The sequence below is a fragment of the Lutra lutra genome, chromosome 17 (genome assembly GCF_902655055.1).
Source record: "Lutra lutra chromosome 17, mLutLut1.2, whole genome shotgun sequence".
In the NCBI taxonomy this organism is placed as follows: Eukaryota; Metazoa; Chordata; class Mammalia; order Carnivora; family Mustelidae; genus Lutra; species Lutra lutra.
In genome coordinates this window covers 45933726-45955763 of record NC_062294.1, presented here as the reverse complement: position 1 = coordinate 45955763, position 22038 = coordinate 45933726, and the positions used below count along the sequence as shown (strand labels likewise).

General features: G+C 49.3%; 1 protein-coding gene across 1 annotated transcript; it reads left to right on the top strand.

Moving 5' to 3' along the window:
* The first annotated feature begins 5335 nt into the window (after positions 1-5335).
* On the top strand, positions 5336-7414 carry LOC125088361 (galectin-7-like). Its single transcript, XM_047709362.1, has 4 exons — positions 5336-5395; positions 5783-5871; positions 6593-6794; positions 7221-7414. Exons 1-4 carry the CDS (start codon positions 5381-5383, stop codon positions 7332-7334), a joined length of 420 nt encoding a protein of 139 aa, XP_047565318.1. The 5' UTR covers positions 5336-5380; the 3' UTR covers positions 7335-7414.
* The last annotated feature ends 14624 nt before the right edge of the window (positions 7415-22038 follow it).

Here is a 22038-nt window from a genome sequence, read left to right as displayed (position 1 = left end):
TCTCTTGGCCTCCTTCTCTGGGGCTCCTGGCGCCAGCGACTCAGCCTTCTCCTGAGCTCTTCCTCTGGCTGGATATTGCTTCACACGCTGCCAGCCTGCAAGTCCCAACGCGATTTCGCTGTTTGGCTACATGTTGGCATTCGATCTCTTATCACCGTGATCGCCGGCTCCTTTCTCAGAACTCAGAGATGCGCAACCTTGCCGGCCCCTATTCTCCGGCATCCATATTCTTCATATCAGTTCTCGAGTATCTTCTGGAGTTTTGTTTTGTTTTTTTTTTTTTTCATTTCCAAGGAGTACCGAATGTGTAATTTCCCAATACTCTTTCTTCCTTTTCCCTGAGCTACACTCTGCTGTCCTACAATATGCCGGGTGTCACAGAATGATGATGACTTTTGACAAACGTGTAGATGGGAGCAACCACCAGCTCCATCGAGACTCCTCGAGCCCCAGAGACAGCCAGCCCCCCTCTGCCTGCCCAGTTCAGCTGGCATGATGGGGAACTAGAGGGGTGGCCAGCAGGCTGAGTGGGCTGAACTCCCCCTCCTTCGGGACAGAAGTTGGGTGCACGAAAAGGAGCTCACTGTGCCCGCCGGGGGCATGGGCATGGAGGGTCCCGGGCTCTGCTAGTGCCAGCTGGTTGGGGGCTTTGGCTTGTTCACGGGGAAGATCACACAGGGCTGCTTTGGGTTTGGAATGGAACATTCCAATGAGGAAAAGAGCACCTTGATAGTCTATTTCTTAAGCCCGGAAATCAGCCCAAGCCTCAGGTGGTATTTATACATGGAGTAAATTTCACCCCAAGCCTCAGGTTGTATTTATACACGGAGTAAATTTCACCCCCCCTCCCTGCGAAGGGAGGCAGTTTCTGTCCTGTTTCCTTCCATTGATAAACTCTCAGTACTCTAAGCTGCACGTGGGATTTTACCATGTGTTCAGTGGTAAGTCTTTCCACTCTCAAGTGCATTCTTCCAGGTGGTTAGTAATTGTACATGTCCATGCCTGAGGTGGAAATCCACTGGTTCTTCTTTCTCCTCTTCTTCCATCTCTCTTCCCTCCCTCCCTTCCTTTCATTTCCTTAGCTGATGGATTGAGTCCTCCAGCCATCAAGTGGGGCAGCAGGTGCTGCCTCTGGTGCATGGGGAGCTGGGGTGGCTGTAGTGGGGGGAGGGGCTGCTGCTCCATGCTGGTGGCAGAGGGAGCTGGTGAGGACGGTGCTCAGAAGAGGGTGGTCCGCAGGAGCTGCGTGTGTGGGTGGGGGTAGAAATTAAGAACCTGGTGTTGATTTGATGTCAGATCTCTTCGTGGCATCTGGATTGGCACCCTAGTCTCCCTTTGTCTTTCAGCATCATAATGCTTGGGAAGGTTGGAGGTCAATGTATCCTGGTCACTAGATTCCAGTTATGCACTTTCCACAGAAGACCCACAGAAGTGACCCCGCATATATCCTGTCTAGCTGCCCGCCACCTCCCCATGTCTTCTGGCAGGTGAATTGACTTGGATCATGTCCCTAGTGGCACATTCCCCAGTGGCAGGTTCCAGGCTTTCCCACCAGAATGTCACCCATTTGTCCTTTGTCATTAGTTAGCATTTTTGTGGGAAGCGCTTGGAAAGTCTGCCAATGTCATCATCTTCACCAAATCCTGTCATTTCATCCTTCACATCTGCTGCTGAGGGGGTTGGCGCTCTTGCAAAAGGACCCCAGAGAGCTCCTTTCCCCCTCAGCCATGTGAGGACATAGCCAGAAGAAAACCATCTATGAACCAAGAAGCCAGTTCTCACCAGACAACTAATATGCTGGTCAATGTACTTGAACGACATGGACTTTCCAGCCTCCAGAACCATGAGAAATAAAAATTTTTTTAAAAAGATTTTATTTATTTGACACAGAGAGAGCACAAGCAGGGTGAGCAGCAGAGGAAGAGAGAGAAGAAGGCTCCCAACCAAGTAGGGAGCCCAAGGGAGGGGTGGCTGGGTCCCAGGACCCTGGGATCATTGGGATCATGGCCTGAGCCAAAGGCAGACAACCAACTGACCCACCCAGGCACCCCCAATAAATTTATTTCTTATAATTGGTTTTATAAATGGTCCTGAGGTCGGTGGTACGACAGGGTACAGCAGAGTACGTCGGGGTACGACAGAGTACGTCAGGGTACGACAGAGTACGTCGGGGTACGGCAGAATACGTCAGAGTAGGTCAGTCAGAGCAGACTCATAGCTCCACTATTGTGGTGCAGGGCTCTCACTGTTGTAGACTCGCCTGTGGGCGTCCCACACGACGACCACTCTGCAGGGAGGGGTTGGTGAAATTTACTCCGTGTATAAATACAACCTGAGACTTGGGCTGATTTTCGGGCTTAAGAAATAGACTATTGGGGTGCCTGGGTGGCTCAGTGGGTTAAAGCCTCTGCCTTCGGCTCAGGTCATAGTCTCAAGGTCCTGGGATCAAGTCTGGCTCTCTGTTCAGTAGGGAGCCTGCTTCCTCCTCTCTCTCTGCCTGCCTCTCCACCTACTTGTGATCTCTGTGTGTCAAATAAATAAATAAAATCTTTAAAGGGGCGCCTGGGTGGCTCAGTGGGTTGGGCCGCTGCCTTCGGCTCAGGTCATGATCCCAAGTCCTGGGTTCGAGCCCCGCGTCGGGCTTTCTGCTCAGCGGGGAGCCTGCTTCCTCCTCTCTCTCTGCCTGCCTCTCTGCCTACTTGTGATTTCTCTCTGTCAAATAAATAAATAAAATCTTTAAAAAATAAAAAAATAAAAAAATAATCTTTAAAAAAAAAAGAAATAGACTATCAAGGTGCTCTTTTCCTCATTGGAATGTTCCATTCCAAACCCAAAGCAGCCCTGTGTGATCTTCCCCGTGAACAAGCCAAAGCCCCCAACCAGCTGGCACTAGCAGAGCCCGGGACCCTCCATGCCCATGCCCCCGGCGGGCACAGTGAGCTCCTTTTCGTGCACCCAACTTCTGTCCCGAAGGAGGGGGAGTTCAGCCCACTCAGCCTGCTGGCCACCCCTCTAGTTCCCCATCATGCCAGCTGAACTGGGCAGGCAGAGGGGGGCTGGCTGTCTCTGGGGCTCGAGGAGTCTCGATGGAGCTGGTGGTTGCTCCCATCTACACGTTTGTCAAAAGTCATCATCATTCTGTGACACCCAGCATATTGTAGGACAGCAGAGTGTAGCTCAGGGAAAAGGAAGAAAGAGTATTGGGAAATTACACATTCGGTACTCCTTGGAAATGAAAAAAAAAAAACAAAACAAAACTCCAGAAGATACTCGAGAACTGATATGAAGAATATGGATGCCGGAGAATAGGGGCCGGCAAGGTTGCGCATCTCTGAGTTCTGAGAAAGGAGCCGGCGATCACGGTGATAAGAGATCGAATGCCAACATGTAGCCAAACAGCGAAATCGCGTTGGGACTTGCAGGCTGGCAGCGTGTGAAGCAATATCCAGCCAGAGGAAGAGCTCAGGAGAAGGCTGAGTCGCTGGCGCCAGGAGCCCCAGAGAAGGAGGCCAAGAGAGTGGACACCCTGCCCTGGCCATCATCCTGGGACCCGATCAGGGGCTGGGGCTCGAGCCTCAGGTCCCCTGTGCCCTCTTCTGGAAGTCCTGATGTCCAGTCCTGGGCCACACCCTGCTGTGTGGCCTAGGATGAGAAGCTGCTCCTCTCCAGGCCTCAGTGTTCTGCTCTGCAAAATGGGGGTGCTTCTGCCATCCCCGCCAGGCCCAACGCAACTGCCCAGCCTCACTCTCTGAGGCCTTGGCTCCCAGACTGTGCCCCCACCTGGCTGCCTCGTGTGGTGGGGGGATGGAGAGTCTGGGAAGCCTGGGGGGGCAGTCAGGTGGTGGATCAGGTTCTGAGTCTGGTTGTCTCCACCCAAACTTTCCATTCTGTCCTCTGCCCCAGGGATCCTCCCCCTGTGGGGTGGGGTGGGAGTGGGGGATGGGAGTGGGGTGGTACACCTGGGGAGGAGGGCTGCTGGGCTACTAGGAGGGGTTTCTGTACAGCTTCCTCACCCTGCCTCTTCCCTGCCTCCCAGAAGCATCTTTCAGCGTTCTCCGTCTGCCCTCGCCCCATGTCCTATCCTGAATTCCTCTTCTGGAGTCTTGGGCTATGGGACCTGGGTGGAAGAGGGCTCCATGGTGTTCTCCTCCAACTGGGTGTGGGTGTGGGTGCCCTGTGCTCCCTAGACCTGAGCGCTAGCTGGGAGAGCGGCCACAGATTGGGGAGATGCAGCAGGACAGAGATAGGTAGATTGATTCATTCGTTCATTTATTCATTCATTAACTTCTTTGAGCAGGGAGGGGCCGTGGGAGAGAGAGAATCTTAAGCAGGTTCTGGCCAGTCGCGAGTCCTATACTGGGCTCGATCTCACCACCCTGAGATCATGACCCGAGTGAAATCAACAGTTGAGCACTGGACTGACTGAGCCACCCAGGCGTCACAAGACAGAGCTTTAGAGGCTAGAGGCAGACAGGGACACCTGGGAGAGGGTATGGGAACCAGAGGGCCCAGGAGGGGGACTAGGGCACTGACTCACAGGGATGGAAAATGCCAGACACAAAGTGCCTGAGAGGAGGAAAGGCAGAGCCACAGTGGCTACAAGGTAGCACCCAGCCCGCAGCTTTGGGCAAAGGACCTCCCCTCCCTGAGCCTCAGTGTCCTTGGTGGCAGAATGGGGGTGACCATCGCCCCCAGAGGCTGGACTCGAGCTGGGAGCCCAAACAGGTCCTCTGTCTGCGCAGGTGTGCCCAGAAGCCTCCAAAATGGCACAGGGCCTTTTTCATTCCTTCTCTCCCCTGCATTCGCAGAGCCCTTCCTGTGTGCCAGGCACCGCTCTAGGCCCCAGGGTCGTGGCGCCTCAGAGCCCCTCTCCCAGGGCTGTGGCTGAGGCCAGGGTCAGGGGCCCAAATGGGCATGTCCCTGTCAGGGCCGCAGCCTCAGCCCTGGGTGGCAGGTCCCAGCCAGGGAGGAGGGCCCGGAAACCCAGCCCCCCGGCGGGGCCTCTCGGGGCCAAGTCTCCCAAGATAAAATGGGCAAAACCCTCTTTTCTTGCTGCCAAGCAGCAGGAAGACAGGAATGGATGGGTGGTGGCTCACCCAGTCCCCTCTGTTCCCTGTATTTCCTTAGGAGGTGTCTTCATCATTATTAGCTGAAAGGAGAGGGGGCAGCGCACCTGGGAACCCTCGGGAATGGAGGGAAGGCAGGAGCTCCAGAAAGAAGGTTCTGAGCCAGGTGGCCCCAGGGCTAGGGTCTGTGCCAGGTGTGGGTGGTGGGTGTAGAAAAGGGGGGGTGAGTCAGCTTGGTCTGCCACGCCCCACTTTTATTTAAGGACCCAGCAGCCATCCCCACCAGCGCCATTGTCTGCCCCACTGTCCCAGCCATGGCAGGGAGTTCTGTGAGTGCCTCGGGGCCCTGGGGCTGGGGGTCTTGGACTCAAGGCTGTTCGGGAATAGGGGAGGGTCTGGGCCCACCTGAGGTCTCGTGTTTGAAAGGAGAAAGGGGGTGTTTTGGTGTGCCAAGAGGTGTCTGGGCTGTGGCTTTTGGGTTGACCGAACCCAACCCAATGTTCCCATCTGCTCTTGGATTCTCTCTCTTCTGTGGATTCTCTATGTTTCTGTCCCCAGCTCAGCCTGGCTCTGGCTCTCTCTCTCCTTTCTCTCCGTGGCCTTTCTTCTCAGTGACTCTGCTGGTGTGGTCCTGACCGTTTTTTCCCTGGGGCTGACCCATCTGTCTCTGTCATGTGTGTCCCTGATTCCCTTGGTCCCCGCCGCTGGTCCTGCAGAACGTGCCCCACAAGACCTCGCTGCCCGAGGGCATCCGAGTGGGAACTGTGATGAGGATCCGTGGTGCCATCCCAGAAAAGGCTGGCAGGTGAGACCCCAGGCCCACGTGGTAAGGGTGGGACAAGCTAACCTCTTTCCAGTCCAGACTCAAGGGAGCCAGAGCCACCTCTGTCCACCAGGGTCTTGGAATCCCCAGGGCATCACTGACTTTCTGGAATCTGTCTTCACTGATTTGTCCATGGCTGTGTACAAGCTGGGGTCCCTATGTGTCCTGGGAATCTGGGGGATCCAAGGCAGTCTCAGGGTTCCTCCCTGTAGTCCTGTGACTCCCAGTCTGAATCCCCAGGAAATTTGGAAACATGTCCAGTGTTCTGGAGGTGCCCTGAGCATCTGGGAAACCCAAGACATCCTGGTTCGGGAACTGTGGGATTTCTCGGAATCTATAATGCCAGGAATAATGGGGTCCGTGGTATTGTTCCTAGTCTTAGGAATGGGGAGCACCCTGGCCATTGGCACCATGATTCATGACAACTCTTAGAAGCTTTGGAAATGAAGGGGACCCAAGCCATAGCACCGTGATCTTCGTGTAGGTGGATGTGTGTCCAGGGTCCCCACAAGTTTTTGGATGCCCTGAAACTGGTCGTAGCCACCAGTCCACAGTCCTCCTTCTGTGGTTTTAACATTCTCAGTTCTCAGTAAATTTGTATGTTCTGCCCCGGAGAGTCCAGTCCATCGGTTCTTGATCTTGATTTGGTGGTTCTCAGCCTCTGACGGTATATCTCTCACTGCCCCCCACCCGCAACTACCAGGTTCTATGTGAACCTGCTGTGCAGCGAGGCCCCAGGGAGTGAGGCCGCTTTGCATTTCAATCCCCGCCTGGATCAATCCACGGTGGTCTTCAACACCCTGGAGCAGGGCACCTGGGGCCAAGAGGAGCGTGGCTCAGGCATTCCCTTCCAGCACGGGCAGCCTTTCGAAGTGTTCCTTATTGCCACGGAAGAAGGCTTCAAGGTGGGTCCCCGCTACCCACGGGCGTGGAAGCCAGGGAGGCTGTTGGTGGAGGCGGCAGAGGTGTGGCCATGCGGGGCCAGGGACAGGGGTTTTCCGCGTCTCTCTTCTTCCCCTGGTGCATCCCCACTAGTGTCAGCAGTCCGGGGTGCGGCAGCGACAAGGACCAGCGCGCAAGAGCCAAGTGCTCAGAGGGTGGGTGTCCCCTAGCCGGGCAGCGCGGCCCCGGTTTTCTCCCCGACAGTGCGAGACCGAGGCTCTGGGGTAGGGGCAAGGCTGAGTCGGGAGACAGGCCGAGAAACACGCGCCCGCGGGCCGGTCCCCGCTGCCAGTGGGCGCGGCAGGCACACGGCGCGGGTCGGAGTCGGGAGGGACCCCCGCCCCCGCAGTAGGCCTCGGGCACTCAGCGCGCACTCCGCGTCCCCGCAGGCGGTGGTCGGCGACTCGGAGTATCACCACTTCCGCTACCGGATCCCGCCGGCGCGCGTGCGCCTCTTGGAGGTGGGCGGGGACCTGCAGCTGGATTCCGTGAAGATCTTCTGAGACCGCCTCCCCAGGGGCTGGAGGCGCTGGGGTCCGGGAATGGCAAATAAAGTTTCGGCTCACGTCGGTGCGCCTGCTCCGTGTCTGTGTCTCCTGCGTCCAGACGCGGAAAGCAGGTTCAGAGAGGGGAAGACTCTAAGGGTTCCACAGCGATTCCGCGGCCGAGTCGGGGTGCGGGACCCTCTGTGGGGGGCCGGTGTGGGGCTGGGCGGGCTCTGGAGGGTCGCGATTGGGTGGGGCTGTGTCTGGGATCGTCTTCCAACCGCGCTGGGCAGAGCAGCCCAGGGCAGTGCGGGTGGGGGGACCTGATGGGTTTTGGAGCCCGCGCAAGCTCCGCCTGGCGCCGGGTCTGCGGAGCAACGGAGCTCGGTGTGCGTGCATCTGCACACAGGGGTTGCGAGTCCCCGCACGCCTGGTCCCTTGGAGAGCCCGAGATGGCGGCGACGCGGCCTGGGACCGGTGTGGGTGCGGGGAGCCGGCTGGCGGGGGGTGGGGCCGGACAGCGCACGGGGCGTCGCCGGCTTCCCAGCTGTCCCAGAGTCGGGACTGGCCCCCGCCCGTGCGCCCCGGGGCAGACGCGCACTGGAGCGGCATCTACCTGCGGAGCGGACGGGGGTCAGGACGATCTGGCCTCTGAGTCCCCGCTGCGGGCACGCGCCCCATTCCCACACTTCTTCCACCTGGGCTCCTGCACGGCTCCGGCCACCGGCTCCCTGCCGGAGTGGCAACGGGGTGGGATCGGGGTAGTTTACGCCCAGTCGCCCCCACCGCTAGGCGGTGCGTTTCTGATCCGAGGAGGTGGCTGCTCGTTACTTAATGGCTGTGGTTGGAGGGAGGTCATGACTCCGCGACCGCAACACTCTGCAATGGCCGTGTCCCTAATTGTGAGATAGTTCGGGTCGGCTGCCAAGGTTCCCTCACTGCGGTTCGGGCCCTGGCGGGGAGTCTGGGCAAAGTCGGGAGCCACGCCTCTGGAGGGTTTTGCCTGCGGTTTCCGGCCTGGGATCCCTTGGAGATGTAGGACACGTCGCCTCCCTGTGGCCTCTGCCGATGGTGCAATATCGTCAATGGGCGTGAGAGCGAGGGTGCTTTTACTTTAGTTTCCTCTGAAGATGCAGAATTCTGTGTGATCTCCAAATCTGGGTGAATTCGAATCAGAACTGAACTTTCTCTGCACTTCCGAGCTTCAACGTGGAGCAGTCCCTCTCCATTCTGGGCCCTTCTTTGTATATTTATGGGTGGGCTGTGTCACATTCGGTCTTCCTCTCCCAGTGAGAGACATTAGAAATCTAACATCCATTGGTACACCAGGGATCTTTGTTAAATTAATTAATTTTTATTTCATTTGTGTCATGTAGTTTTTGAACATTTAAAAAGAAATTTGTACTTACCCATTGGGTACAAATTTGGAAAAGGACAGTGAAAGATAAGACAATGTTGGCACAACTGGTAATCTAAGTTGGATGATAGTGATTCACTGGTGTTAATTTCCTGATTTTCACTTCTGTATTACCGTGTATATTGTGGAGAATGTTCATGTTTATACAAAATATTACTACATATTAAGAAAATATTTGAGGGGCACCTGGGTGTCTCTGTCAATTAAGCGTCTGCCTTCCAGTCAGGTCATGATCCCAGCGTCCTGGGATGGAGTCCCAGGCTGGGGCTCTAGGCTCAGCGGGGAGCCTGCTTCTCCCTCTCCTTCTGCTGCTCCCCCCGCTTGTGCTCTCTCTCTCTCTATCCTTCTCTCATTCTCTGTCAAATAAATAAATTCTTTTTGGGGGGCACCTGGGTGGCTCAGTCGTTGGGTGTCTGCCTTCGGCCCAGGTCATGGTCTCAAGGTCCTGGGATAGAGCCCCACGTGGGGTTCCCTGCTCGGAAGGGAGCCTGCTTCTCCCTCTCCTTCTGCCTGCTGCTCCCCATGCTTGTACTCTCTTGCTCTCTGCCAAGTAAATAAATAAGATCTTAAAAAATAAATTCTTTTTAAAATATGTTTAATATGACTCAGTTTATCTTAAAAAAAAAAAAGATTTTACTTACTTATTTCAGAGAGAGAAAGAGAGCACAAGCAGGGGGAGCCGCAGACAGAGGGAGATTTAGGCTCCCTGATGATCAAGGACCCTGGAATCGTGACCAGAGCTGAAGGCAGAGGCTTAACCAGCTGAGCCACCCAGACATCTCTAAATAAATGAAGGAAGGAAGGAAAGAAGAGTGAGAGAGAGAGAAAGTAAGAGAGGAAGGAAGGGAGAAAGAGAAGGGAAGGGAAGGAGGAAGGGAGAAAGAAAGGAACGAAGGAAAGAAAAAAAGAAAGAAAAAGAAAAAGAATTTAAATGAAGAGGCAGCATGTTGGCAACTTATTGATAAAGAGCTCAGGAAAAATTAGAGTTTGTGTTGTACTTAAAACTTTTTGTCTTTCATTTCAAATAAATACAGATAAATCATTTTAGTTAATTTTTGTGTAGATTGTGAAATTGGGGCTCAACTTTTTTTGCACGTAGATTTCCAGTTGAAAACACTGTTCTTTCCTCATTGCCTCATCTTGACACACACATCGATACTTAGTTGATCATAGGTGCATGTATTTATTTCTGGACCTTCAACTCTGTTCCATTTGCCTATGTCTACCCTCATCCCAATATCACCATCTTGATCACTGTGATTTTGAAATCAGAATCTTTGAGTCCTTTACCTTTTTTCTTTTTCAAAATTGTTTTGTATTTTTTTCCAAATAACCTTTAGAATTACCTTGTCAGTTTCTTTTTTTTAAGATTTTATTTATTTATTTGACAGAGAGATCACAAGTAGGCAGAGAGGCAGGCAGAGAGAGAGAGAGAAGGAAGCAGGCTCCCTGCCAAGCAGAGAGCTCAATGCAGAACTCGATCCCAGGACCCTGAGATCATGACCTGAGCCGAAGGCAGAGGTTTAACCCACTGAGCCACTCAGGTGCCCACCTTGTCAGTTTCTAAAAAAAAAATAGCTGTGATTTTGATAGGTATTATATTGAAATGGTAGATTAATTTGGGGAATATTGCCATCTTAATATTAAGTCTTCGAATCCATGAACGTGGGATATCTTCCCATTTACTGAGATCTTTAATTTCTTTCAACAATGGTTTATAGATTTCAGTGTACAACAGTGCCTGTATCCATTTTATTGCTTCTCTGAGTCTCTAATTTATTTTGTGTTTATTTTCCCCCCTATTTTGTTTTATTTAAAAATTTCATGGGGGGTGCCTGGGTGGCTCAGTTGGTTGAGCGACTGCCTTCAGCTCAGGTCATGATCCCGGACTTCCAGGATGGAGTCCCGCATCGGGCTCCCAGCTCCTTGGGGTTTCTGCTTCTCCCTTTGACCTTCTCCTCTCTCGTGCTCTCTCTCACTCATTCTCTCTCAAATAAATAAATAAAATCTTTTAAAAAAAATTTCATGGGGTGCCTGGGTGGCTCAGTCGTTAAGCATCTGCCTTCAGTTCAGGTAATGACCCCAGGGTCCTGGGATCAAGCCCTGTATCAGGCTCCCTGCTTGGTGGGAAACCTGCTTCTCCCTCCCCCTCTCCCCTTGTTTGTGTTCCCTCTCTTGCTGTGTCTCTCTCTGTCAAATAAATAAAATGTTAAAAACAAAACAAAAAAAAACCCGTGGGATGCCTGGGTGGCTCAGTGGGTTAAGCCTCTGCCTTCAGCTCAGGTTATGATCTCAGAGTCCTGGGATCGAGCCCCGCATTGGGCTCTCTGCTCAGCAGGGAGCCTGCTTCCCCCTCTCTCTCTGCCTGCCTCTCTGCCTACTTGTGATCTCTGTCTGTCAAATAAATAAGTAAAATCTTAAAAAAAAAAAAGTTACATGTATTTAGTTTACTGCTTCATGCTTTCTTATTTAATAAAATAACTTAAGTCTATTAATGTATCTCTTACTATAATATATTCTGAGAATAGTGTTTACTTAATATGCATTGTTTTGTAGATAGTCTGTAATTATATCTCTCTTCGCCTATGGAAGTTATGAGTGTTTATTAAGTTTCTGAATTTTATCAGATTTCTGCTTTTCTAATTTTTGCTAATTTCTAATTCTATTGGAGCCACTATACATGTTACATCTCCTTTATATCTTATTACAATGTCTAATATTTCCAGAATGATAGTGAGGGTAGCCATACTGTCTTATCCTGATTATAATTGGAATTTATCTATTGTTTAACAAATCCCTATAGAATTCTTGTTCTTTTCTTCTTTTTTAAAATATTTTATTTAATTATTTGAGAGAGAGAGAGAGCACAAGCAGGGGGAAGGTGCAGGCACAGGGAGAAGCAGACTCCCCGCTCAGCAGGGAGCTGACATGGCACTCGAACCCAGAACCCTGGGATAATGACCTGAACTGAAGGCAGATGCCTAACAGACTGAGCTACTCAGGCGCCCCCCTTTTTTCCCTTTTTTTTTTTTAAATTTATTTGACAGAGATCACAGGTAGGCAGAGAGGCAGGCAGAGAGAGAGGAAGGAAAGCAGGCTCCTTGCTGAGCAGAGAGCCCAATGCGGGGCTCGATCCCAGGACCCTGGGATCATGACCTGAGCCGAAAGCAGAGGCTTTAACCCACTGAGCCACCCAGGGGCCCCCCTTTTTTCCCTTTTTTAAGGTAATCTCTGCACTGAACTTGGGCCTCAAACTCATGAACCCGAGATCAAGAGGCACATAGACCACCGACTGAGCCAGCCAGGCACCCTCGCTTATTATTGTTTTTTAATATTTTATTTAATTATTTTAGAGAGAGAGTGAGCACAGGCAAGCAGGGAAAGGGGCAGAGGGAGAGAGAGAGAGAGAATCTTGAGCAGACTCCACACTGAGCACGGAGCCCGGAGCCACCATGAGGCTCAATCTATCAACCCTGAGATCTTGACCCAAGTGGAAACTAACATTCAGCCACTTAAAGGATTGAGCCACCCAGGCACCTCTGCTTCTTATTTTTAAAATTGAGTTTTTGTAAATGTTTGATCGATGCTTGAAAAAAATATATATATAGCTCTTAAATTAACCTTATTAAGGTTAATTTATTATTAATTAATATTATATGTAATATAATTAATATATTATTCAAAACCTCCATTTTCTTTTCAGCAAAGAAAAAGAAAGACATTTTGCTTGCCAAGATGGATTGCAAGGGAGTCCAAGTTTTAGAAGGACTGGCTTGCCAAATGAAATATACAACACGCATTTAAAAGAAAGCAAACACAGGATTGTCAAGTTCAAAGTCACTATATTCATCACTGTGGGAGGAAAAAAATAGTCATCTCACAGGCATGTTACAACCTCAAAAATTGTGTCATTATCTTCATTTATATTTTTAAGTTTTATTTATTTAAGTAATCTCTACACCCAACGTGTAGAGTCATGACCCCGAGATCAGGAATCAGTTGGTCCCCCAACTGAGCCATCCGGGTTCCCCTGTGTCATTATCTTTAGATAGCAGCATTGCAGAAGTCAACAAAGTTGTGAAACAATAAAGTCTTTTTTTTAAAGATTTACTTATTTATTTTAGAGAGAGAGAGAAAGCGCAATCACAGTGGAGGGGCGGAAGGAGAGGAAGAGGGAGAGAAGCAGCCTCCCCACTGAGCCAGAGCCCCACTTGACCCTGAGATCATGACCTCAGTGGAAATCAGGAGTTGGAGACTTAACCAACTGAGCCAGCCAGGAGCCCCAAAGAAGTCATTTTTATTAGAAGCCAGTAACTTACAAGGAACTTCTGGATTTTTTGCATATATTTTATATTATTATTATTATTATTTTAAAGTTATAGTCTTGTTCAAGATTTTATTTACTTTGAGGACCAGAACTAGACAGAGTGGTCTTTGGTCCCGGTTTTTTAAAATTGAAGTGTAGTTGACATAGAGCATCATAGTAGTTTCAACGGCATCAGTCATTCAGTATTTGCACACATCGTGAAATGATCATCACAATAAGTCTAGTTAACATCCATCACCAAACAGTGTCATAGTGTTCTTTCTTTTGATGAGAACTTTTATTTTTATTTTTTATTTATTTATTTATTTATTTTTAAGATTTTATTTATTTTTTTGACAGACAGAGATCACAAGTAGGCAGAGAGGCAGGCAGAGAGAGGAAGGAAAGCAGGCTCCCCACTGAGCAGAGAGCCTGATGTGGGGCTCGATCCCAGGACCCTGGGATCATGACCTGAGCCTAAGGCAGAGGCTTTAACCCACTGAGCCACCCAGGCGCCCCCTATTTTTAAATTTTTAAAAAATATTTTATTTATTCATTTGAGAGAAAGAGAGACAGAGAACAAGCAGGGGGAGAGGGAGAAGCACACTTCCCACTGAGTGGGGAGCCTGACATGGGGCTCCATCCCAGGACCTGGGATCATGACCTGAGCCAAAGGCAGACACTTAACGACTGAGCCACCAGGCGCCCCTTGATGAGAACTTCTAAGATTTACTTACTTACTTACTTTTTTTTTTTGAGATCTGTTTATTTATTTTAGAGAGAGAGGGAGCAGATGGAGGGGCAGAGGGAGGGAGAGAGAGAGAGAGAGGGAATCTCAAGCAGACTCCCTGCGGAGCAGAGAGCCCGATGTGGGACTAGATCCCAGGTCCCATGAGATCACCCACGAACAAAATCAAGAGTTGGACACTTAACCAACTGAGCCACCCAGGCGTCCTTAAGATTTACTTTCTTAAGAACTTACAAATATTGGGGTGCCTGGGTGGCTCAGTGGGTTAAAGCCTCTGCCTTTGGCTCAGGTCATGATCCCAGGGTCCTGGGATCGAGCCCTGCATCGGCCTCTCTGCTCAGCGAGGAGCCTGCTTCCTCCTCTCTCTCTGCCTGCCTCTCCACCTACTTGTGATCTCTCTTTCTGTCCCAAATAAGTAAATAAAATTTTAAAAAAACTTAAAAATATTTAATAAGGTATCATTCACTATAGTCACTATGCTGTACATTAACACGCCCAGGACTTACTTATTGTACAAATGGGAGTTTGCATTTTGACCCCCTTCATCCACTTTGCCCACCTCAGGCAACCACCAATCTGTTCTCTATGAGTTTGTGTTTTTATTTTTATTTTTTTTAAAGATTTTATTTATTTATCTGACAGATAGAGATCACAAGCAGTCAGAGAGTCAGGCAGAGAGAGAGGGGGAAGCAGGCTCCCTGCTGAGCAGAGAGCCTGATGTGGAGCTTGATCCCAGGACCCTGGGATCATGACCTGAGCCGAAGGCAGAGGCTTAACCCACTGAACCACCCAGGTACCCCCAGCTTGCGTTTTTAAACCTTTTTTCTTGTTTAAAGATTTTATTTATTTGAGAGGGAGAGAGAACACAAGCGGGGTGAAGGGCAGAGGGAGAAGCAGACTCCCCACTGCGTAGGGAGCGCGATGCAGGTCTCAGTCCCAGAACTCTGGCATCGTGACCAGGATGAACATGGAGGTACAGATATTTTTTGAGTTAATGTTTTCATTATTTTTTTTTAAAGATTTTATTTATTTATTTGACAGAGAGAGATCACAAGCAGGCAGAGAGGCAGGCAGAGAGACAGGAGGAAGCAGGCTCCCCGCCGAGCAGAGAGCCCGATGCGGGACTCGATCCCAGGACTCCGAGATCATGACCTGAGCCGAAGGCAGCGGCTTAACCCACTGAGCCACCCAGTGCCCTCATTATCTTTTTTAAAAAATATTTTATTTACTGGGGTGGGTTAAATCTTAAAATTATTTAATTATTTTAATTATTTATTGGGGGATAAAATCTTAAAAAATAAAAATAAAAATAATTTTATGTATTTATTTATTTGTGATCAAGAGAACGTGCATGAGCCAGGGCAGGAGCAGAGGAAGAGAGAGAAGCAGATACTGCACTGAGCAGGGACCCCGACTTGGGGCTGGACCCCAGGACCCCAGAATCATGACCTGAACTGAAGGCAGACACTTAATGGACTGAGCCACCAGGTGCCCCACTCTCTTTGGATAAATACTCAGAGGTGGAATTGTTGGATCAATGGGATTTCCATGTTTAATTTTTTGAGGAACCTCCATACTGTTTTCCACAACGACTGCACAGTCTGCATTCCCCCAGACAGTGCTCGAGGGTTTCTTTTCTCCACATTCTCACCAACACCTGCTGTTTCTTGTGTTGTTGATTTTAGCCCTTCTGGCAGGTGCGAGGTGACATCTCATTGTGGTTTTGATTTACATCCTGATGAGGAGTGATGGTGAGCATCTTTTCAGGTGTCTGTTGGCCATCTGTATGCCTTCTTTGGAAAAATGTCTACTCAGGTCCTGTGTCCATTTTTTAAATCAGATTTTTTTTTGGAGAATGTTTTACTGATTTTTTTTTAAGATTTTATTTATTTATTTGACACAGAGAGACAGAGATCACAAGTAGGCAGAGAGGCAGGAAGAGAGAGAGGAGGAAGCAGGCTCCCTGCCCAGCAGAGAGTCTGATGCGGGAGTCGATCCCAGGACCCTGAGATCATCACCTGAGCCGATGGCGGAGGCTTAACCCACTGAGCCAGGCAGGTGCGCCTAAAAACATTTTATTTTTCAGTAATCTTTATACCCAGCATGGGGCTCAAGCCCAGAACCCCAGGATCAAGAACTACTCCCTCTGCCGACTGAGCCAGCCAGGCACCCCGCTTTTTCTTTATTTGAAGTATAGTTGACACACACAGATTTTTTAAGCCCATACTTGAACCCGTGGTTACTTAATTAATGGTGTCAAGAATTAAATGTTATCTGTTAATTCTCCCTAGGTAATACTAGGGAGGTGATATAATTATTCATTCTTCCCAGTAACTCATTCCAGTTTTTGTTGATATCATTTCAGGTCTCATGATTATTCTTTATTACTATTCTTTGCCTCTTCTTTCCCAGTTTTTGGCCTCTATGAGGCCACCAAAGCAGCATGGAAAGGACAAAGACCAGCCTGATCTATAACCAATGCAATTGTTTTACTATTTGCTCTGATTTGGAAATAATCACAAACCCATGGAGAAATTCCCCGAACGGGCACCCTCAGTGGACCGAGCTAGGAAATGCTGGGCTTTGGGCTGCTGCGTCTTGTGGCTGTGTCTCTCCCTGGATGTGCCTCTGTCACAGAGAACAGCCTCACCTAATGTCATGCCCTTTCCAGGGCGTAGCCCATGCCAGTGACCAGACGCTAACTGGGATCCAAAGCCCTGGGGACCATGCTGGGCCGCCACCCCAGCTCCAAATCCCCTCATAGCATTGTCTGAGGCTTGTCTCAGCCAAGTTGTGTGAATCTTTTCCTGCAGCCCGATCCTGCCCCCTTCACTTCCCTTTGGGGGTGTCAGCTGAGGCCAGTCAGCAGTATCCCTTCTGCATGCAGCCCTTAGTCTCTACGTCCGTTTCTAAGGACCTCAACCTCAGACACACGATGATACAAATATGTGAAGCATTTGGTGCACTCCAGAGACCCCTCAGGCCTAAGCTGGAAGACACATTCCAGAACAGTCAGCCAGCATCTGATGAAAAGCCAACTACAAGAGCTTCAACTAGTTACCTCTGATACACACGAGAGACTTCATTCATTAGCATGATGAATGTTAGAAATGGGTTTTTGGGGGGCCCAGGTGGCTTAGTTGGTTAAGTGTGTTAGCCAACTCTGGATCTCAGCTCACGTCTTGATCTCAGGGTCGTGAGTTCAAGCCCCATGTTGGATATAGAGTTTACTTAAAAAAATATATTGGGGTGCCTGGGTGGCTCAGTCAGTTAAGCATTCAGGTCTTGGTTTGGGCTCAGGACATGATCTTAGGGTTGTGAGATGGGCACCATGTGGGCTCTGCAGTCAGTGGGGAGACTGCTGGAAGATTCTCTTTCCCTCTCCAACTGCCCCCCCCCAGCTCGAGCGCATGCGCGTGCTCTCTCTCTCTCTCTATTTTTTTAAAAAAAATATTTATTTATTTATTTATTTGATAGAGAAATCACAAGTAGGCATAGAAGTAGACAGAGAGAGAGGGGAAAGCAGGCTCCCGCTGAGCAGAGAGCCCGATGCGGGGCTCGATCCCAGGATCCTGAGATCATGACCTGAGCTGAAGGCAAAGGCTTAACGCACTGAGCCACCCAGGTACCCCCCCTCTTTAAAATAAATAAATATTTTTAAGAATTAGCATAACATGTGTTAAAAATGGGCTGTTATTGGTGAAACTGGTGACAAGTGATGGTGGCTAAAATATTTTGGTTGCTTCTCACACTTGTTTGAACTTAGCTGTCTAGTGAACCTGCATGGCCCAATTTCAGGAATGGCACCCAAGGCATGAGTTCTGAAGGATCCTGTGATCAGTCCAGAACTCCAGAAGGACCTGGTTGCCTGACACCAGCTCGAAGGCTAATTGAAGAGGGTCCTCGAGGATGTGGTCAGGTGCACCTCAAATTCATGAAAGGTGAGTTCAGGGCTTAGAAGGATGTAGCTGGCTGGGACTTCGCCAAACCTACAAGACAGGTTGGGAGGCCATCCCGTCCTGCCTGCTCTGAGTCATCATTGGCTCTGCCTCTAGTAAGCCTGAGCTGGGCAAGTCTCAGCTCTGTTTCCCTTGATGTGGACTTCGTTTTCCAGCGCATTTGCCTCTGGGTGCTAACTGACGTAACCCCAGTACCATGTTCGGATATCAGTTCTTCGGGGGACATAGCAGCAGCTGCCCAAAACTGGAGGGAGGGCTTTCCCTTCAACCTCACTACTCAGTAATCTGTTACAACAAAACCTCTCAAAAGGAATTCTGACAGATATAAGAATATTAAAAAAAAAAAAAGCCATGCTCTAAAAACTGGTAAATAAAAGGAAAGAATCAAGGAAGGATCCTGTCTCTCCATTATTTATTTTTTTTAAAGATTTTATTTATTTATTTGACAGAGAGAGACACAGCCAGAGAGGGAACACAAGCAGGGGGAGTGGGAGAGGGAGAAGAAGGTTTCCCGCCGAGCAGGGAGCCCATGCGGGGCTCTATCCCAGGACCCTGGGATCATGACCTGAACCAAAGGCAGAGGCTTAACCCACTGAGCCACCCAGGTGTCCCTATTTTTAATTTTTTTCAAAGATTTTATTTATTTGAGAGAGAGGGACAGCACACTAGAGAGAGTGAACAGGAGCTGGGGGGAGGGGCAGAGGGAGAGCAGCAAAAGGAGACGGAGAAGCAGAGGGAGAGGAAGAAGCAGAGGGAGAGGGGCAGAAGGAGAGGGAGAGGGAGAAGCAGGCTTCCACTGAGCAGGGAGCCCAGCCCGACTAGGGGCTTGATCCCAGGACCCCAGCACCACAACCTGAGCTGAAGGCAGTGGGTTAAGACTGAGCCATCCAGGCGGTCCCTGTCTCTCTTTCATGAACTGTACCTCAGCAGATAAGGGAAAGCGTCCCTTTATAACCTATTCCAGCTACCACAGGAAAATGAAATGACAGAAGTAGAATGTCACCATTTTGCAATCTCCATCTGGTGTCAGCTCTCGTAGGCAGCAAGCACCTGCTTCTTAGCATCACGAATGCAGAGACGACCAGATGGAAAAGCCAAACAACTCCTAGGGTGTCACTTGCCAAAAAATGGAGCCTGCAACTGATAAGCATCTAGGTTTCATGCCCAGTTACGGGGGAGTACAGGAGACAGAGGCACAGGGGAAATGCCACTAGGAGTATATCAGCCACCCGGACCTTGGCAAAGTCTCCCGGACAGTCGAGGTGTTCAGCCAAAAATGGTAAGGAAAAAAAGAGCTGAAAGAAAGAACTTGTAGATTAAAAAAGAGGTTTAAGAGACATGTCAAGCAATGGCAGTAAATCCATCTTATTTGGGTCCTGACTCAAACTACTAACAATTTTATGACATTCAGGAGACAGTTAGAAATGTGCATACATAGAGATGTCCAACCAATTTATTACCAGTCCTAGTTATTTGCTAGTTAAACTCACTACAGAGCAATACCCTGAGTGTAGAATTAATTAAATGTTAATTTATGTTGATGATACAAAAAAGGAATGTACCTACCAACTGGATATTTGGTGATATTAAGGAATTATTGTTAATTTTCTTTGTGTGACCATGGTATTCTAGTTACGGTGTTCTTTAAGAGATTTTATCTTTTAGAGCGATGTATTAAAATATTTACTGAGGAAGGGGCACCTGAGTGGCTCAGTCGGTTAAGCATCTATCTTTGGCTCGGATCATGATCCCCGGATCCTGGGATGGAACCTCGGGTTGGGCTCCCTGCTCAACCGGGAGGCTGCTTCTCTCTCTCCCTCTGACTCTGGCTCTCAAAAAGAAGAATTTCCCGAGGGAATGAAATGAAGTCTGGGATTTGCTTCAAATTTATACAAGAGGGGCGGGGTGGGGGCAGGACATAAGTGAAGCTGGATTTCCACCAGCTAATAATTACTGAAGCTGGGTGATGGGGACATGGGGTTCATTGTACCATCCTGTCTACTTTTGTTGATGTTTTTGATTTTCCATAACAAAAAGTACTTTTTTAGTGAGTAGTATTACACTGTGGGTACCCTTCTGAGGCTTGCTTTTTCATTTTTTGTTTTTTTTTTTTTAAGATTTTATTTATTTATTTGACAGACGGAGATCACAAGTAGGCAGACAGGCAGATAGAGAGAGAGGAAGGGAAGCAGGTCCCCCGCTGAGCAGAGAGCCCAATGCAGGGCTCGATCCCAGGACCCTGAAATCATGACCTGAGCTGAAGGCAGAGGCTTAACCCACTGAGCCACCCAGGTGCCCCTTTTCTTTCTTTTTTTAAGATTTTATTTATTTGTCAGAGAAAGAGAGCACAAGCAAGGGGAGCTGCAGGCAGAGGGAGAAGCAGCTCCCCACCAAGCAAAGAGCCCAATGGGGGATTTGATCCCAGGACCCTGGGATCATGACCTCAGCCGTAGGCAGATGCTTAACAACTGAGCCACCCTGGCACCCCTGAGATTGCTTTTTCATTCCGTGTACATTTCCAAGATTCATCCATGTTGTAACTGCAGTTCACCCAATATCCACTCCTGTGTAGTCTTCCCTTGTATGAATATAGCATGACTTTTTCACGTTGTTGACAGTGGGTATCTGAGTTGTTTTCATTTTGTTTTGTTCTTTGTTCTTTTTTTTTTTTTCTATTACAAACCATGCAGCTATGAACATTTTTGCACATGTCTCCTGGGACAAGTGTACATCCATTTCTTTCTTTCTTTCTTTCTTTCTTTCTTTCTTTCTTTCTTTCTTTTTAAGATTTATTTATTTATTTGAGAGAGAGAGAGAGCAAGTGGCAGGAGGGACAAAGAGAGAAGGAGGGAGAGAATCCCAAGCAGACTCCATGTTGAGCACCGAGCCTGGTGCAAGGTTGATCTCATGACCCATTAGATCAGAACCAGAGCAAAAATCGAGTCAAGGGACGCCTGGGTGGCTCAGTTGGTTAAGCAGCTGCCTTCGGCTCAGGTCATGATCCCAGCGTCCTGGGATAGAGTCCCACATCGGGCTCCTTGCTTGGCAGTGAGCCTGCTTCTCCCTCTGCCTCTGCCTGCCACTCTGTCTGCCTGTGCTCACTCTCGCTTCTCTCTCTATGACAAATAAATAAATAAAATCTTTAAAAAAAAAAAATCGAGTCAAAAGCTTAACTGACTGAGCCTCCCAGGTGCTCCTGTACATTTCTTTAGTATACCCGTAGCTGGGAGTGGAATCGCTGTGCCATGGGTAGGCACTTACAAAGGAATGCCAGTTCGTCTTCCGAAGTGTACCAAGTTACAACTCTGCGTCTGTGTTTCTTGCTCCCCGTTCCTGCCGACCCTCGGTATTTTCAGGCTTCTTAACCTTGGTCCCATTGTCAAAGGCGTGGTGGTATTTCAGGTGTTGTTGTTGTTGTTAAAAAAAGATTTTATTTATTTATTTATTTGACACAGAGAGAGAGAGAGATCACAAGCAGGCAGAGAGGCAGGCAGAGAGAAAGGAAGAAGCAGGATCCCCGCCGAGCAGAGAGCCCAATGCGGGGATTGATCCCAAGACCCTGAGATCATGACCTGAGCTGAAGGTAGAGGCTTAAGCCACTGAGCCACCCAGGTGGTCTTAATTAGGAGCAGGTTTTCATATACTTATTGGACGCTGATTCCGTGATTGCTTATTCATGTCTTCTGCCCACTTTCTATTGAGTCAGTGGTGGTTTCTTTATTGGAGCTTTTTTTTTTTAAGATTTTATTTATTTATTTGACAGATAGAGATCTCAAGTAGGCAATCAGAGAGAGAGAAAGAGGAGGAAGCAGGCTCCCTGCCGAGCAGAGAGCCCGATGTAGGGCTCCATCCTAGGACCCTGGGATAATGACCTGAGCCAAAGGCAGAGGCTTTAACCCACTGAGCCACTCAGGCGCCCTCGGAGCTCTTTATATATTCTGAATACTAATCTTTTGAGAGGCCATATAGTATAACCAGTGAGCCAGACCGTCAAGTTCAAATCCTGATTCTGGAACTGTGAGAGCCCAGGAAAAGCACCCCACTCCTCTGTGCCTCAGCCTTCTCATCTGTAAACCTTATCGCTCTTTGTGTCCCCGCCCAGAGAATTCCTCCGTTGAAGCCCTAACCACCACCACCCCCCACCCCCCCACCCCGCATATGATGGTTTTAAGACAGGGGCCTTGAAGGAGATTAGGTTTGCCTGAGACCTTGAGGGCGGGACCTACCCTCCCCCTCAAGATGGGGCCTTTGGAAGCAGAGGAAGAGACACTGGAGCTCCTGTTCGCAGCTGG